Source organism: Salvia miltiorrhiza, unplaced genomic scaffold, assembly GCF_028751815.1.
Source record: "Salvia miltiorrhiza cultivar Shanhuang (shh) unplaced genomic scaffold, IMPLAD_Smil_shh original_scaffold_326, whole genome shotgun sequence".
NCBI lineage: Eukaryota > Viridiplantae > Streptophyta > Magnoliopsida > Lamiales > Lamiaceae > Salvia > Salvia miltiorrhiza.
In genome coordinates this window covers 308066-327795 of record NW_026651527.1, presented here as the reverse complement: position 1 = coordinate 327795, position 19730 = coordinate 308066, and the positions used below count along the sequence as shown (strand labels likewise).

The 19730-nt window shown below is 39.9% G+C and overlaps 1 protein-coding gene across 2 annotated transcripts; it reads left to right on the top strand.

Annotated features, from left to right (window-relative positions):
- The first annotated feature begins 284 nt into the window (after nt 1–284).
- LOC131004119 (protein ELF4-LIKE 4-like) lies at nt 285–2282 on the top strand. Of its 2 annotated transcripts, none has more exons than XM_057930725.1 (2): nt 285–592; nt 1651–2282. In XM_057930725.1, the coding sequence occupies exon 2, from the start codon at nt 1681–1683 to the stop codon at nt 2026–2028; it is 348 nt and encodes a 115-aa protein (XP_057786708.1). In that variant the 5' UTR covers nt 285–592; nt 1651–1680; the 3' UTR covers nt 2029–2282. The 2 variants fall into 2 exon arrangements, with proteins under 2 accessions (XP_057786708.1, XP_057786709.1); XM_057930726.1 differs by having other exon boundaries at nt 577–763.
- Nucleotides 2283–19730: the final 17448 nt, after the last annotated feature.

The window sequence follows — 19730 nt, the reverse complement described above, 5'->3', positions numbered from 1 at the left end:
TGGATCTATCATTTTTTGAATAAATTAATAATAATTAAATAAATAAATTTAATGATCACACCACGATAAATTCGAATCTGAGAGTTTTAATCTCATATATTTATCACATTTTATTTTAATTGAACCATTAATCATTATACTTTTTCTATCATTATTTTTTTTATTTGTGGAATTTCCTTCTCCACTTTTCTCAAAGGTAAATTAAAATGAAAATAATACATAGAATAGAAAAAAAATGATTGAACGTTAATTATAGTCACATAAAATATTAAAGCATAATATTTGACATTTGTGAGCCCATGAAATCCTCAAAACTGAAAGAGAGTGGGAGATCACAAGACAAGCATAAAAAAGCACAAGAAACACAAACCCCACGAAACTACCAAAGAGGGGTCCCCTTTTGTGTGACTGTGTGTTTGTGTGTGCGTGTATTGTCAAATCTCAAAGTTTACTGAATAATACTCCCCTTTTCTTTTCAACCCGCTTCATGATTTCAGGGTCTTTTCCCAATCCCTGCACCGTTTGCTGCTACTGCTGTTGATTCTTCTCCTTCTCGAAGAGAGAGAGAGAGAGAATGGTCCTGAATTTCAAGGTAAACCAGCTGGAAAATGCTGGGAAATTTTGGTTTCTTCTGTTGATATTTGTGCCCTTAATTAAATGTGGGGTTTCTCATTTCTGCGCTTTTGAGCTTTTGCTGCCTTTGCTGTTTGCAATCAGATATCTTTGTTTGACCGTTTAGATACTCAATTTTACTGCAATTAAGGTATAACTATGTGTTTGTTGTGTGATTTTTCTTTTTGATTGTTGAGGATTTGAATCTCTTTGTTGTATTCATTATGTAGGTTTATATTGTCTTACCAATCTTAGACAGGGTATTTTGCTTGTCAGAACAAGGTTTCTACCTTCAAAATTTTGCCATAAAATTTTGAGATATTTAATGCTGAATTCACCTAATTTTCATGATGAAGATCCCTTGGTGTAATTGCACTTTCTTTAAATGTTCCTTTTAAACCCAAGTCACAATTAATTTTGAGAGAGACCTTTCCTTCTTCATCACAATTTACACACACTTGACGCCATTGATGACCATAATTTCAGTTTCCTGAGCAGATTTTTAGATGACTAATTAGGAATTTCTAAGAGTCAATGATTAGCTTAAATATCAGTTTACTCTGCTTTGTTTCTGGAAGAGAGCTACTTGGTGAAAAAGGTCATTCATCAAGAAAAAGAAGTCAGCTTTCTTTCTTTCCTTTTTTTTTTTTTATCGCTCTCTTTTTGTTGTTGTTGAATTGCACCTTTTGTCCATAGATTTGTTAAGAGAACAAACTTTTGTACTCGATTTTGTTCGTAGATATTCGAGCTTTGTATAGGACTTGAGTAAAAGAAAAAAGATGAATTTTCTATCACACAACATAGTGTATATTTTGTACAAGATTTTCTGTATGCTCCTGAAAACGGAAGCTAACTATTTCTTAAGCTTCTTGCTCTATATCTGATTTCTAGTTTCCTTTTATGTCGAATTCGTTTAATTGAACTTCCTAAAATACCACAAAAAGGGTAAAATGAAGAAGATGAACAAGTCATGTTTCTTTCTAGCATCAAGAATTGCCTTTCTAATAGCATTTGTGTTTATCCTGGCAAAAATTGCAGTGGTTGTAACACTTTTGAGGGCGAGAGGCTATGGAAGACGACATATTTTCTGGCCTTGCCAACGGGCAGCAGATCGAGAGCAAGGTTGTTCAAACGTTTCAGAAAAGTTTTTTACAAGTCCAAAACATACTGGACCAGAATAGGGTGTTGATCAGTGAGATCAACCAGAATCACGAGTCAAAGATCCCGGATAATCTGTCGCGTAACGTGGGGCTGATTCGGGAGCTCAACAACAACATCAGGAGGGTGGTTGATCTGTACACTGATCTGTCCAACTCCTTCACCAAATCCATGGAGGCGTCCTCGGAGGGTGATTCAGCCGGGGCGACGAAATCTGATGGAAGAGGTGGGCAGAAGAGAGTAAGATCTGGTAATTGAGTTTAAATAGTTGGGGGTTTCCATCTAATTCTTGAGGTGATACAATCTGGTTAGTGTAACTTGATTTCTTGGAATTTTTTCTTGATCTTTAGCTAGAATGAGCATTTTTCTTGAGATAAAGAACTGTGGATACATAAGAGCTATCTATTGTGGTAGTTTGGTGTAAATCTTGCAATTGTAATATCATCATGGACATTAACTGCCTATACATTTTCAAAGCAAAAATCAGTCACAATCTTTTCTTCCTTTGGAAATTTAGGTGAGCTCACAATCTTGCTATTGGGTGGAAATGTTGTTCATCTACACACACGCACACATATGGGTATGTGTAATTCGTTTTCCTTATTTCGAGCATTGTCTAAAACTTTTCATTTTTTATTAATATGTGTTGAGCTTTATTAAATAATCGGATGCAATATTCTCTTTTTTCACCTTTTATTGTTATACTTTAAAAATGCCATAATTGATAAATTAGTGTAAAAATTGACTAAAATATAAAATAAAGTTAGACGAGACTCACATATTTCACGGGTGTTTTATTTTTTTAAATAAAATTTAGGAGCTCAAATCGACGATAAACAAATAACGAGGGTCGAGAATTAAAGAACTTGATGCTTTACTTTCTCGTAATGGATATTTGGTACTTTCCCCGTCTCAACTCAACAAGCCTTCGGACACAGATATTAATAAATGGACAGTTTATAATAAAATGAGAGATAATTTTTTTTTTTTGAAGATATATTTAGGAGTGTACAGACTCAAACCAAACCCGCCTGGACCAACGGGTTTGGTCCGGACCGAACCAACCCAAGACCTATGTACAATTCGGTTCGGGTTAGTTTTCTAGGATCGAAATTTTGTTGGGTCGGTTCGGGTCGAAACCCGATCGAACCCAGACCGACCCATATATTTATAAATTAATTATTTGTTTTATATATTTAATATTTATAATAATAATAATAAAATTTAAAATTCAAATTTCTAACCCTAAGTCCTAAGTTTGGAAATTGAAACTTAAAATTCAAATATTTGCAAAAAACTGAACGGTAGAACCCTCCCTACCCACTCAAACCCTAGCCGCCGCTACTGCCACCCCACCCACTCAAACCCGCCGCCCCGCCCCTGCTGGACCGGTCCCGACTCGGCGACTCCCGCGGCCACGACCCCCCTCTCTGTCGATCAGATCCAGAGTCCAGAATCGCACGGCACAGTCGCGCCCACGTCGCCCAAAGTCTGTGCTCAGTCTGTCAATCCGTCAGTCGCGCCGCCTCTGTCTCCAAACTCAGCCGCTCGCTGTCGCTGCCCATACCTGCAGCAAGCAGTCCTACTCCTCACCGACGAGCCCAACGGATGACTCCGGTAAAGTTTTTGTATATATGTACGTCACTTTGTGTATCAGTTTATACAGTATCAATTTGTGTATATAACTATATATAAATCTGAAATTATGTTTATAAGTTTGTGTAATTATGTATGTCAATTTGTGTATTTCAGTTTGTGTATAATATATATTTCATATTTATGTGTATCTGATATTATATTTATTGGCGGGTCTGACCCAAACCGAACGGACCCGTTGGTTGGGTTCGGTCTGATCCCGGGTCAGTCTGCATGCAAGAATCGGTCCGGGTCGGTCCAGCTTTTTGAAAATTTCGGTCCAACAAACCCGCCAGACGCTCACCCCTAGATATATTTGTCCAAAAAGTAATAGAGATAAATGAAGATACTCCATCCGTCCACCAATTCGTGTCTTAATTTCTATTTTGGTTCGTCCACCAATTCGTGTCCTACCTATTTTTAGTAACTATTTCCTTAACAAATCAATACATTTTTTCTTAAAATCCGTACCCCTTCCCCTAGGACACAAATTTGTGGACAGATGGAGTATTATTTTTTAAATGAAATGAGAGATAAGTATGTGTGAGTCACAATGACATTTGATATAAATAATGAATTATGTGGAAATATTTATTATGTATTGACTTTCTATCTTAAGAAGTAGACTATTAAATTGGGACACACAAATAAAAAAATATGATATATTAAATTGAGGAGGAGGGAGTAATTGCCTAATTGGTACTAAATATCTTTATTTGTTGAATATTTCATATTTGTACATAGACTTTAGACTACCCCTTATGAGACTCTCACAGGAGGTCACTAAAATAAGACCAAAAAAATAAAAAATAAGGAGAGAATAAATAAATCAAAAGGTCACCATTTTACCTGACTTAGGCGGCCATCCACCCTCAAGTCACCATTTGCACTTTACTATTCTTTTTACACATGGCAGGTTCTCATTTGTGTATTAAGATTTTATATTTTAAATACATTTTATCATAGATAATTTTTTATTAAAAATACAAATTATATTAAAAGTGTTTTTCCTCTATAAATAAGTCTAATTTTAATATATTTTCACAAAACAAAATAAATATTTAATTTGTATCTTTTTAGCTGTAATTTATTATTTCACATATCAATTTGTAGTTTTATTTGCAATTTTGTGTTTTAATTCTTATAATTTTCATTTGTTACAGAGTAAAGTTTCAATTATAATATTTTTTTTGAGACAGTTATCATATACTTTTAAGTACGATTATATAAGTTTAAATTAGGGCTAATTGCCGCTAAATTCAAAAGCTTTTTGAGAATTTGCGATATTCTCACCAACTTCAAAATCGGCGTATAAATACACGAATTGAGAATTCGTTCTTAATGTTCCCAAAATTATTAACTCCGGCGAAATGAGGTGGCAATCAGTGAATATGTGTCAAATACATGGCAATTAGGTATTACATGTCATTTTTTCATTTTTTTAATAATTTTATTTTAATAAAATATAATAATTTATTAATAAATTAATTTACAAAAAAAAATAAAAAAAATCCTACCCCCATCCCCAAACACCCCCATAACTTACCCCCTTCCCCAACCCCTCGACCACCTAATCCCCATCTCCCATCTCTCATCCCTCTCCTCGATCTGTCGGAACAAGGCAGCAAACGCCACCGCGCCGCCGTCGTTCGTGGATGCGGCGTCATTTTCGTGGGATGGAAGGGCTCGGTGGCGGTGGGAGAAGGAGGAGACCAAGAGGGTGAGGTGGCGCTTGGAGGTGGTCGGGGAGGCCGGAATCTCTGTGGGAATTCGATTGTGATGAGCTTGATTTTGAAGCCGGAATCTTGGGCCTTCTTCACTGGGTCGGAAAAGGCAGGGGTGGAGATGATGGTGGCTAGGGTGCGATTTCGAAAACCGCAATTTGGGGCCTAGGGCACGAGCAGCGGTGAGCGGCCCATTTTTAGGAGGAGCAACGGCGGCGAAGAGGGAGGCCACGCCGCGTGGAGGGCAGGGGCGAGTCGCTCCCCCTTCTTCTTGTTGCTCGAATCCTTGATTTTCCATTGTTGTTGCTCGAATCGTGAGTAACGGCGGCATGGGTGTTCTGGTCTAGCTGGGAAGCTTAGATCGATAGAGGGGAGAGGGGAGAGGGGAGAGAATAGAAAGGAGAGGGAGATCAGAGACGAGGGAGGCTGCGATTTGGGGCCTAGAGCATGATTTAGGGAGGGAGGCGGCGATTCAGGGCAGTGGCGGCTCCGCCATCCGAGCTTGAAGCTCTCGCCGGCGACCTGGAAATCACAGCCCCAATTTTTCTTTTTCTTTTTTATTTTTTCTTTTTTTTAATTGTTGTTGGAAATCAAAACGACGTCGTATTGTTTTAAAAAAATGACGTCATTTTCTTGCACCGCCGACTATGCCACGTTGTATTTACGGTAGTCCATGTCACCTTCAATTTGGGGTTTTTTTTCTTAGTTTGGGAACATTAAGAACGGATTTTCAATTCATGTATTTATACGCCGATTTTGAAGTTGGTGAGAATATCGCAAATTCTCAAAAAGCTTTTGAATTTAGCGGCAATTAGCCCTTTAAATTATAAAATATTTTAAATGAGTTTTTATAGTATCTTTTAAGAACAAATTATCATTGACAAAACACATTGTTAAAAAAAAGTAAAATAAAATTTGTAGGTTTGATTGATGTCACTAATGGGAGTAAAAGTTATATTAAGTTGTGGGTTCTGTATATGAATGAGAGAGAAATTAAACATTTTATTAAAAAGTTGAGTTAAGTTGGATTGAATGAATGTCACGACTATGAATAGCCTTATTGAGCTACACTAGTGATTGGGATTGATGATTCAGACACGATAATTATTGATTTATGGATTCCCCAAATATATTATCACAAACGAAATACATTTCTAACACCATACAATCTCCATCACCAAAAGTAAAAAACTCTAATAAAAATATATCAATATCCCCATTAAAAAATGCTCTATTCATCCCAATATTCATGACTCCTTTCTTTTTGGCATGAGTATTTAGGAGACTAAAATTAAGAGGTAAATTGTGTATCTCACGTACTTAATGTCCTCTCTCTCCCTCCCCTAATCTCTTCTCACAGTCCGGCCTTTGCGCTCACTCTCCCTCCCCTAATCTCCTTCCACAGTCCGACCGACATGATATTGTGTGGATTTGGTTAGACTCAAGCTCCGGCGAAGCAGCAGTAAAATCACCGCGCCACCACCTTATTTCTGTCTATAACGTTCATGAAACCCGCCCACCTCTTGCTCTGATTGATAGCAATATAGCCGCTGTCGGAGCTTTATATCCCCAAATCCATCGATTCCACCCTCAAATATATGCACTGGCGCCACTCCACGCGGCTTGGCCTCCTTCCTCGGTGACGGTGAAAGTGCCACCACCTCTCTCCGCTCTCGATTCAGACAGTAACAGCCACCCCGAACTTTTTTCGTACACCGCCCTTGGCCGGACAACAACGGTGAGTCGCCGTTGTGCCCTATCTCTTTCCGTCCTCAACTCTCTATCTTTTTCCCTGATTCAGTCACCACCCTTCGTCTCATCTTCCTCGTCTGTTGTTACATTACATCCCCAGATCCCCAAACTCTATCCTCTAATTCTCGCCGAAGGCGACGCTACTCACGTAACACCGTCTCCCTTCGCCCACAAACCCAACAACAGCAAAAACTACAAGACCATTTTTATATAATTCGATTCAAATCATTCCCAAGCCAAAGTTAAATATTTGGTTAAGTATCAGATTAATTTGTTTCAAGTCAAAAGCCTATTTTTTAGTGGAAGAAGATGGGAGGTGACAAGAAGAGAAAGAGTGGAGGAGAGAGGAAGGTGACGAGAAAATGGGAAGATCGTTGTCACGGTGGAGGCGCGAATTTGGTTGTGGATACGGTTTTAGAGAAACGATGAATGTGGCGGGAGGAAGAGGGCAGAAGGAGAGAGAGAGAGAGACCAGAGGAGAGTGGGGATGAAATCGGGTGGGTGGGGTGTTTTTAGGGTTAGATTTTAGGTTTAAATACTAGGGTTAATTACACATTTAATTGTTCCCTAATTACACCTAAAAAATGAAACGAGCCAAGTAACATGGGACGACTGAAGAAGGAATACGAGCCATGATATTGGGATGGAGGGAGTATCAAACTATATACTCCTTCTATCCCTCAAATAACTTCATTTTTTTTGGGTGGTCCCCCAAATAACAATCCACTCCATCCGTCCCATTGATCTTGTTCCGTATTCCTTTTTTGTTTGTCTCACTGATCTTGTCCCATTTCTCTAAATAGTACTCCATCCGTCTGAAGGAATATTAAATTGAATTAATACTCGATTGCCCGATGATCGTTTCTTGGATTATTATTAATTCATCATACAACGATTAAATCCTAACATGCTCCTATGAATTTAACAGCTGCACATAGGTGTTAGGAAATACTTACTTGAGAATTGGATGCACAAGATGTTGATGATCGCGTCGAAAGAATCTGACTCCAGCTCTGATCTTCTCGACTGTATCCCGCTCAATTCCCAACGTTGGATGGACAACGAGCTATGGAAATTCCCAAGACAGAAAATCACCTCACGTTTCCTGCGCCCCACTCTGCTCTCAAAACCCTAATTTTTATCAGTGTATTTTCCTGAGAGCTGACAGCTGTATTTTATAATACAGAAAAGAAGATGGGGCGCCAGTTATTGAGTGAGGGCCGAAAATCTGCCCTACTTGGGCTAGGAGACATTGGGCCAGCCCAGGGACCAGATACAAGGAATAAAGATGGGCCTCAAATAAATTAATTTATCTATGGTCAGCCCATACCATAATTAATTTATAAATATCAGTTCATTCCACTAGAGAACCGATACTGACTTACCCCTTTATTGCCGGTGATGAGTCGGGGCTTGTATTTAGACTTATTAAATCTCCGTATTTAAAATATCCGACATCCATTAATTAATTAGAGCTCTGAAAGCTTAAATTAATTAATCTCTTAATAATTCCTTAAGCAGTACCACTCAAACTTTATTATTACGCTTGAACTTAATCAACCTGCAGGGTTTAGCGTAATAAACCTTATTGAGCTCCTTAAGGGGATGTCATTATCCTATATCGGATACGGGTACTAATACAGATAATCAAATATCATATATTAACCGCTATCACCCAAGATACAGAGTACTCGAGTTAGTATATAACTTTCACCCATAGTAAGTCAAAGTGATATACGAGTTAATATATATATCTGAATACTTATTAGTATTAAGATTTATAAGTCACCGAGATCTTGATTCTTCACTTAAGTCAGATAGAAGAATACATCTCAAACTGTGGTCCTATCAATACGTAATGACGTACCAATATAGACAAGTAGCCAAGACAAACTACTTCCATCTATACTGCAGCCTAAACCAATAACTTGTCCTAAAGTTATTTCGGCTGTGATCATATTATATCTCTTAAGATTATTCCAATTATATGGTCTTCTGTGATCTACAACACACCATATAATCTACTCATACAGAGACAAAGAACATACATATGCAATCATGAACACAATCAGATAGGAGATAAGAATAGTGAATACAGGAATCATTGTATACAAGCATAAAGTTCTTGCCTTCAGTATACAAATCCAACAATCTCCCACTTATACTAAAGCAAAACTTTTAGTATACAATGTGTCTAAATACTAGCTATTACAAAAACTTCACTTCATCTCTCCCACTTATACTGAAAGTTTTTCTCTAAGTGGGTGGCATCAACCGCAATCCCATCCCTCGAGCATGCTTCTCATAGGTCTTTTGCGGTAAGCTTTTCGTGAAAGGATCAGCTAGGTTCTCCAATGTATCAATCTTTTCTACTAGCACATCTCCTCTGTTTACGATTTCTCGTATGATGTGGTACTTTCTCTCTATGTGTTTTGACGCCTTGTGGTCCTGGGTTCCTTAGAATTTGCCACTGCACCCGAGTTATCACAATAAATTATGATACTCTTAGGCAAATTAGGGACCACTCCTAGATCCAAGAGGTAGTTCCGGAACCATACAGCCTCCTTAGCAGCTTCCGAAGCAGCTACATACTCGGCTTCCATGGTGGAGTCTGCAATGCACTTCTGCTTTGCACTCCGCCACGATACGGCTCCACCTCCCAAGGTAAACACATAACCAGAGGTAGATCTCTTCTCATCCCGGTCAGCCTGAAAATCCGAATCGGTGTAACCCAAAGGAAATAGACTGTCTGACTGGTAAACTAGCCTATAATCTCGAGTCCGTTTCAGGTACTTGAGAATATGCTTTACCGCAGTCCAGTGTCCTGGTCCAGGGTTCGACTGATATCTTGCAACCATGCCAACGACATAGCAAATATCAGGTCTCGTGCATAGCATCGCATACATGAGGCTACCTACGGCGGAAGCATATGGTATCTTTCTCATCTCCTCAACCTCACTAGGCGTCTTAGGACACATGTCTTTAGACAGAGGAATGCCATGTCTAAAAGGTAGTAAGCCTTTCTTGGCATTTTGCATGCTAAAACGAGCAATCACAGTATCAATGTAAGACGCTTGAGATAAGCTCAACATCCTTTTCTGGCGATCACGAACGACCTTGATCCCCAGGATGTACGCTGCATCTCCTAAGTCTTTCATTTGAAACTGTTCGGATAACCACTTCTTTATGTCTGATAATAGCTCAACATTGTTGCCAATGAGGAGGATATCATCTACATAAAGTGCAAGGAAAACCACGTCACCATTGGCATCTAAACGGTACACGCAACTTTCGTTCTCACAACGAGTAAATCCATAGGATTTAATGACCTCGTCAAAACGTTTGTTCCATGACCTCAAAGCTTGCTTAAGTCCATAAATGGACTTCTTAAGCTTCCACACAAGATGCTCTTCGCCCTTTTTTACAAACCCTTCGGGTTGCTGCATATAGATGTCTCTTCCTTCTTCAAGGAAACCGTTTAGAAAAGCAGTTTTGACATCCATTTGCCAAACTTCAAGGTTCATGTGGGCTGCTATGGCAAGGAGTATTCGGATGGACTTAAGCATGGCAACCGGCGAAAAGGTCTCATCATAATCTATACCATGTTCCTGGGTATAACCTTTCACCACCAGTCTAGCTTTAAAAGCTGCGACTTCGCCATCCGAATCTCTCTTTCTCTTGTATACCCACCTACTACCTATAGCTAAAAAGCCATCTGATAGTTCGGTCTTCTCGTATACATCCATAGCACCCATGGATTCTATCTCAGAAACCATGGCTTCGTACCAAGAATCTGCATCTTGATCTTTCATCGCTTGTCTAAAGTTGTCAGGGTCGATATCCTTTTGTTCATCAACAGGGAGAAGATCCAAAGATTCTCCCAAGAACATAAATCGATCGGGTTGAACTATAACCCTCCCACTACGACGAAGCGGTGGTGGTACAGCTGTGACAATGGTTTGTGCAGTATCCTGTGGTGCATTCACTTGCACACTTGGCTGGGGTGATGGAATCGCCTGTCCATTGCCTTCGATTTCTTGAAGAACAATCTCGGACTTAGACTTGTGCTTATCTATATAATCCTGTTCCAAGAATCGTGCGTTGGTGCTAACAACCACTTTCTGATCCTTAGGATTATAAAAATAACCACCTTTCGTTCCCTTAGGATATCCTATAAACAACATTAATTCGCATCTAGGTTCCAATTTCTTCGCTTCCTTGTCCAGCACGTATGCAGGACAAACCCATACCTTTATATGGGTCAAGCTGGGCTGGCGCCCTGACCATAACTCGATAGGAGTTTTAGGAACCGATTTGGAGGGTACTAGATTGAGCAAGTAAACCGATGTTTCCAAGGCATATCCCCAGAACGAAATAGGCAATGATGCATAACTCATCATTGATCGTACCATTTCCAAAAGAGTCCTGTTTCTTCTCTCCGCTACACCGTTCTGTTGGGGAGTACCCGATGCAGTCAATTGAGATGTAATCTCAAAATCTGACAAGTATTGCAAAAATTCGTTTCCGAGGTATTCGCCACCGCGATCAGACCGCAATGACTTGATAGATTTACCCGTTCTCTTCTCCACTTCTGCCTTGAATTCTTTGAATTTCTCAAAGCATTCAGACTTGCGTTGAAGTAGGTAAATATACTCAAATCTTGAGTAATCGTCAATGAAAGTGACGAAATACTCATAGCCTCCACGAGCTTTTGTGGACATCGGTCCACACAAGTCAGAGTGAACCAATTCTAACACATGTGAGGCCCTATTCCCCTTGGCCTTAAAAGGCCTTGCCGTCATCTTTCCTTCTATACAGGATTCGCAGGTTCTAAATGGAACAGCTTGAAAGTCTTTCAAGACTCCATTTGAAACGAGCCTTTGGATCCTGGTTAGATTGATGTGGCCTAACCTTAGGTGCCACACATGCGTATACTATTCATGAGAATAATACTTCCTCTTATTCGGATTAGGACAGATTTGTGATGTAGATGCAACATGGACAGAATTTTTAATTGGACATGTAATAGTATAGAGAGAGTTATTCAAAATTCCAGAACAAATAGTCATGTTATTTTTCATGATAGAGACGCCTCTATCAAAAGTAACAGAATATCCATCCAAAAACAATTTTGAAACAAAAATTATGTTCCGCCGAAAATCCGGCACATATAAAATATCTCTCAAAACTAAAATGTCATCACCAAAACATAAAGATAAATCTCCAATTGCAACAGCTGCGACCTTCGACGCGTTGCCCATGGAGATGGTGATCTCATCACTTGCCAGTTCCCTTGTTGGCATGAAGCCCTGCAAGGTGTAACAAACATGGTCAGTTGCCCCCGTATCCACTACCCATGAATGAGTAGAAAACGAAGCTAAACATGTTTCAGTTACTAAAACTTGTGACGTACCTTGTCCCTTTGCCTTGAGCACTGGACAATCTTTTTTCCAATGCCCAACCTTGCCGCATTTGAAGCACTTTCCCTTGCCTGTTGGCTTGTTCACGCCGCCGGTAGGGCCATCTACTTTGGCTTTACCGCTCCCACTAGCCTCATGATCATGCTTGCCCTTTGGACCTTTCCACTTCTTTTTCCCGCCTTTCGACAAAGAAGCAGATCCCTTGGCAGCAACAAGGACCTCTTTCCCACGGCCCATCACTCCCTCTGCCGCAACTAGAGCATTCAACAACTCATTAAGAGTGTAGTTGACTTTGCTCATAACGATATTGAGACGGAAGTGCTCAAAAGTTTTGGGGAGAGTATTGAGGATGATATCGACCTTGGCTTCGCCTTCGATACCCCCTCCTAGCAGATCAAGCCTGTCAAACAAATTTGTCATATGCATGACATGATCGTGCACAGGACTGCCCTCGCTCATCCTACAAGATAAGATTTCTCTCATCAAGTTAAAGCGAGCAGACCTCTCGGACTCCCCATAAACCTCCTTGAGGTTTAACATGATGGTCGCCGCGTCATCCATGACCTGATGCTGGAGTTGCAAAGTTTGCGACATAGTCATCATAATATAGCACTTGGCCATATTATTCGACTTGTGCCACCTTTTATGCGCCTCACGTTCCGCATCAGTCGACTCATCAGTTAAGGCCGCGGGACGTGGAGTGGTAAGCACAAAACTGTGCTCATCAGCGTCAAGTATGTACATAATATGGCGTTTCCATTCGGTGTAATTAGGACCGATGAGAGGATTGTTTGCTAGAATGTTAATTATCGGAGACATAGACATATCTGAAAGTAAACAAATAAACATGTAAGAACATGAAGCACATAATTCATAACAATAATATTGTAACCTTTTGATAAAACAATATTAATGAAACCTCCAACGGCTCAAAGAATCCCATGTGCAAGCCACGCTGTGTGGACGTTTACACACGAACTCCTCAACCAGACTATTTACTAGTCGTTTAATTTCCATCCATGTCAATTTAACCTTTTGACAAAAGAAATTAATAGTTGGCACCTTAACTAGACCATATCATCATCAAGAAGAGACTCCTCGGGGAGTTGTACATTGTACTTGATATGATATCTAAGCAATGACCACAATTTAACCTTGAAAATTAAATTCTCGAAATTAGCATACTCACGAGGACCATACCGCTTTCAATTTAATTTTCTTGGTTATCTTATTTAATTCCATTCTCCAAAGTACTTGTGAAAAATTACACAAGTAAGCCACGCTTTGTGGACGTTTACTGCATAACTCCCACTACTTCAATGGATTTAAATATTTTTATTAGAAACCTCATCTGACAAACTTATGAAAAAACAAATATGAAGTAAGTCACGCTGTGTGGACGTTTACTCAAATTTGCCAATCACTTTGTCTTGAGGCCGCATGTGGAGGTCTAAAATAATTTTTAATTACTATAAAAATTATTAAACAGCTTAGTCTTTTTCTTTCAAAAGGTTTGTACATGCTCAAGCACATAAACCTAAACATGCTTCTCTAGAACGCAACATGTAAATCATGCTCGCAGAATTCTAAAACATGCTTAAGAAAACGGCAAACCTACTAGCATGCTCGTCTAAGCGCAATTAATAAACAAATATTAATAAACAAAGACGGGCAAAAGCAGGTAAAGAGCATAAGGGATTAACAACCACGACATGCAAAGAAACATAATTAAAGAATTAAAATTCTTCGTGACCCATTCGTGGAAACCCAACATCTATTCTATTACAAAATAAAATAAATAAAAATGGACAATAAAATGCCCAAAACCGCCTAAACAGGCTGAAAAACTGATCCAGCCCTTGTTTGGGCCCAAAACGTGTAGCCCAGCCGCCCAGGCCCGTCCAGCAGCTGCCAAAACCGAGATTGGGCCAAAAAACACCCAGCGCCCAGGCCCAGCCCAGGTAAACGGCCTAAACTCGCGGTCAAAGGCCCAGAACCCGGAGTCAACAGACCCTACCCACGAACTGTACCCGGATCCGCGCCTCGGATCCGGGTCTTCACCCCTCTGACCCGCGAACTGCTAGGGCTTGCGAGAAACAGGCGCCGCCTAGGGTTTCGCCTCTTAGCGCGGCGCCGCCACCTTCCAACACAGCCGCCGCACAGCAACCCTCGGCGCCGCACATCAGCACGCCGGTGCTGCAGCAGCCATGGCGCGCGCAGTGTCCCGGCGCTGGCAGCAGCCCGGCGCTGCATCAGCACGGTCCGGCACCTCCAGCAGCAGCAACGGTCGGCAGCAGCTCTCGCCTGACTCGGCCTTGGCGTCCCCGGCAGCAGCAACGAACGGCGACAGCAGCGGCTCCAGCGTGCGGCAACAGCAGCGGCAGCGTGCCGCCCGCCGGGCGCGCACCGCCCCTGCCCGCTGCTTCCAGCCCTCGCCACGCCTCGCCACGCCTCGCCAGCAGCCCTCGGTGACAGCAGAACGCAGCAGCGCGGTCGCCTGACCAGGCGCGCGCAGCGCACGGTGCCGAAGCGCCCGTGCGTGCGCGGCCCTCGGCACCGCGGCTGCCCGTGCCACACCGTGTCCGTGGCAACCTCCTTACACCTTCCTCGTCGTTGATTCGTCGTCATCCTCGTTTCGTTCCTCGATTTTACAGATTTACAACGGAAAAACAAATACAATTGAAAACCTAATCTAACCACGGATTTTCTCGTGGTGAAAAATGATTACAACGTCAAACGACGTATTCCACGAATCAACGAACCACGAAGAACAACAGCAGTAAAAACAACGCACATTATTAATCGTACATAAATTAATAATAGAGCCAAGAAATTAATCCTGGGCTCTGATACCAATTGAAGGAATATTAAATTGAATTAATACTCGATTGCCCGATGATCGTTTCTTGGATTATTATTAATTCATCATACAACGATTAAATCCTAACATGCTCCTATGAATTTAACAGCTGCACATAGGTGATAGGAAATAATTACTTGAGAATTGGATGCACAAGCTGTTGATGATCGCGTCGAAAGAATCTGACTCCAGCTCTGATCTTCTCGACTGTATCCCGCTCAATTCCCAACGTTGGATGGACAACGAGCTATGGAAATTCCCAAGACAGAAAATCACCTCACGTTTCCTGCGCCCCACTCTGCTCTCAAAACCCTAATTTTTATCAGTGTATTTTCCTGAGAGCTGACAGCTGTATTTTATAATACAGAAAAGAAGAGGGGGCGCCAGTTATTGAGTGAGGGCCGAAAAGCTGCCCTACTTGGGCTAGGAGACATTGGGCCAGCCCAGGGACCAGATACAAGGAATAAAGATGGGCCTCAAATAAATTAATTTATCTATGGTCAGCCCAGACCATAATTAATTTATAAATATCAGCTCATTCCACTAGAGAACCGATACTGACTTACCCCTTTATTGCCGGTGATGAGTCGGGGCTTGTATTTAGACTTATTAAATCTCCGTATTTAAAATATCCGACATCCATTAATTAATTAGAGCTCTGAAAGCTTAAATTAATTAATCTCTTAATAATTCCTTAAGCAGTACCACTCAAACTTTATTATTACGCTTGAACTTAATCAACCTGCAGGGTTTAGCGTAATAAACCTTATTGAGCTCCTTAAGGGGATGTCATTATCCTATATCGGATACGGGTACTAATACAGATAATCAAATATCATATATTAACCGCTATCACCCAAGATACAGAGTACTCGAGTTAGTATATAACTTTCACCCATAGTAAGTCAAAGTGATATACGAGTTAATATATATATCTGAATACTTATTAGTATTAAGATTTATAAGTCACCGAGATCTTGATTCTTCACTTAAGTCAGATAGAAGAATACATCTCAAGCTGTGGTCCTATCAATACGTAATGACGTACCAGTATAGACAAGTAGCCAAGACAAACTACTTCCATCTATACTGCAGCCTAAACCAATAACTTGTCCTAGAGTTATTTCGGCTGTGATCATATTATATCTCTTAAGATTATTCCAATTATATGGTCTTCTGTGATCTACAACACACCATATAATCTACTCATACAGAGATAAAGAACATACATATGCAATCATGAACACAATCAGATAGGAGATAAGAATAGTGAATACAGGAATCATTGTATACAAGCATAAAGTTCTTGCTTTCAGTATACAAATCCAACACCGTCTGCCAAAAGTGGGGCACAATTACTATATCGGACGTTCGCAAAGAGTGTACCACTAGAGGTGGCCACGGTTCGGTTCCAGGTTCGAACCGGAACCGAAACCGAAACCGCCGATTCTCGGTTTCAAAAATTGGAACCGGAACCGAACCGAAAAATACCCCTCACGGTTTCGGTTCCGAACCGTGAACCCGCAGTTCTAGTTCCGGTTCTGAATCGCCGGTTCCGGTTCGAACCGTTAGAACCGTCCATTTGTTTTTTTTTTTTTTCCTTTTTTTATGTAATTTGTATTGTTTTATATGTATTGTTGTGTAAAATTTAATGAAATTTGCTTTAATAAAATAAAAGACACAAGAAAATATAAATTTCATATACTTTATTTTCTAAATTGAACTTTATAATTCAAAGTTACACCTTACAACTCTTATAATATAATTTACAAATTACAACTTTTGGATGCTAAAATAAAATTAAGGCAACTTAGTTTACAACTTGTAATTGGGAAAAAAAAAAGAAATAAAGAAAATAGGACTTGAGCTTAATTATAACATTTAAGTTATAATTGAGTTGCCTACGTATCCCGAAAGAATCAAAGTCCACTATGGATTAATTAATGGATAACTATTTTTTTAAAAAACCAATTAACTGATAACTATTAACCTATATACCACTAATCAACAACTAACGACATAAGTATTTTTACAACTCACGCATGATCCTCCATTTGTAACCAAAACAACTCGGTTCCCAAAATAATAAACACTATGGAGCTACTGATATAAACTCCCTTCGTTTCGTCTTAAATTGATCAACTTCTTTTTAACATAAAATTTAAGAAATTAATATTTTAAATGTATTTGATAATAAAGTAAATAAGTGGTTATACTTATATATTTCCTTACTTATAAGCAGTTCTCAGATGGTTCCACGGTTCTGCAGACGGTTCCACGGTTCACGGTTTCAGTCCGGTTCCAGCACGGTTTCAACACGATTCCCGGTTCCACGGTTCGGTTCCGATTCGGAACCGGGAATCGACAGTTTGAAGAAATTGGAACTGGAATCGAACCGGCCGAGCACGATTTTGATTCCGGTTCGGAACTGTATGACACGGTTCCGATTCCAGAACCGTCCCGGACGGTTCGGTTCCCAGTTCCAGTTTTTTTGGCCATGTCTATGTACCACTTTCCTTTTAAAGGAATGGTCCCACCATCCTCTTTAATATTTTAACCTTACAAACACTTTTTATTTACTAAAAAACCCACCCCAAATTCAATCTCAACCACACATCTCATAAAGTGGTGGGATCATTTCTCCATTATATCAAAATCATCACCAATTGTATTAAATCCCGTGCCCAACTAAAGTGCCCCACTTTTGGTGGACGGAGGGAGTAACAATTAGCTAAACAATAAGAATTCTTAATTACTTTATCTCTCTTACTTTATCAATTTATCACATTCTATATTATTACATTCTCTCTTATATTTTATCATCTTTCATCTCCAATTTTATCAATTTTATACTCCCTCCGTCCCAATAATCTTGTTCCACTTTCATTTTTGGTTTGTCCCAATAATCTTGTCTCATTTCCCTTTTAGGCAAATTTTAAGAATTGAGTAATTTCTAATTAAAAATAATTTTAGTTAATCCAATTAAACAACCCCCACATTATACTACTCGGCTCTCTCTCTCTAATCTCTATACCGCGACTTCCCCTTTCTCCTAGAAACCTCGGCGCCGCCTCCCCCCTTTCCACTATGTTCCGCTGGCGCCGTCTCTCCCATTCTCCCTCTGTAAATTCGCCGATCTGCACAGATCTAAGCCCTAATTGAGTCGAGTCGAGTTGGGTAGGTGTTGCTCTTGTTGAGTTGAGTAGATAGAGGCGCAGTTTTCGCCGGAGTCAGGGGAGAAAGATCCGACGAAGGCTGTGGCTTGAGCGGCCGTCTGAATCGAACGAAGGGAAGAAGTAGACTGGAGATTTTCGGCGGCGGCGACAACCTTCTGGATGTTAGGGGTGTTAGGGCTTCGATTTAAGGCGACTATTTTTCCATTCAGAATCGGAGCAAGAGAGGAAGGGGTTTTCAGATTCGGCTAGAGAGATATGGGTGTCAGTGGCTTCTCGCTGCTGTCGACCGGAGATCCCAAAATCCCACCACCCATTTGATTCCGGCGACTGCACAGCCATAGGGCTGCCGCCGCTCTGAATCTGAGATCTGCACGACGTCGTCGCTCCGCTGCGCTGAATCTGAGGCTGTGTGTTTCTTTAATTTGTGTGTTTCTTTAAGGCTGTGAAGAATGATGGTGTGTTTCTTGAATTTGTAAAAGTAGAAATCTTATTAAGGCTGAGGATGATGTTGCCGTCGCCAGAGTTATACATGGTGTCGCCGGCGGCGCGACGTTGTATGTTGAGGGAGAGAGTGACGAGAGAGAGAAAGACATGTTTTGGGAGAAATAAGGATAATTAACCTATATTTATTTTTTCTTAAACATGTGGGACCTTCTACTTTACAACACTAATTTTACACTCCTTAATCTCCGTGCTCAAAAGAAATGGGACAACATTATTGGGACGGAGGGAGTACTTTATTACCTACACACTTAAAACACTAATAATACTCTCCTTAATAACCGTACCGAAACCAAATGGGACAAGTCCAATGGAACATATGAATATCTATTTTGGAACACTACCCTATTATTAATAATACATCATTTAACTTTTTACATTTTCAATAACATTATCTTATAACTTGTGCCCATCCCTTTTATAAAGTTATTTGGGGGACGGTTGAAATATGTTGAGATAGAGTTAAAAGTTTTTTGAAATTTGTTTTGCAATTTTCGAACAATAAAATTGATAACTTGATAAGACAACCACATAATGAACTTAGGAAATCAGAATCACTCAATCAATTTAGAAAATTCGATATTGAACATATATCTAAATTTGAACTCGAAAACTCATGAAAAAAACTTAGAAAGAACCATTATACCACAAATCAAAAGATTGTAATATTGTGTGGTGTCTGCTGTGTGTTGATCTAACGGTTGAAGATTAATATTTAAGACCTAAGGTTATGGATTCGAGTCATTTGTCGTGCGATCTTTAATTTTTATTTATTTAATTATGTAATTTATCAAAAAAAATGAAAAGAAATTGCATTATTATTGAAATGTTTTTTTTTTTAAAAATTGATCTAATTTGCAACATGGTCAATCATATTTAAATCGTACTATTT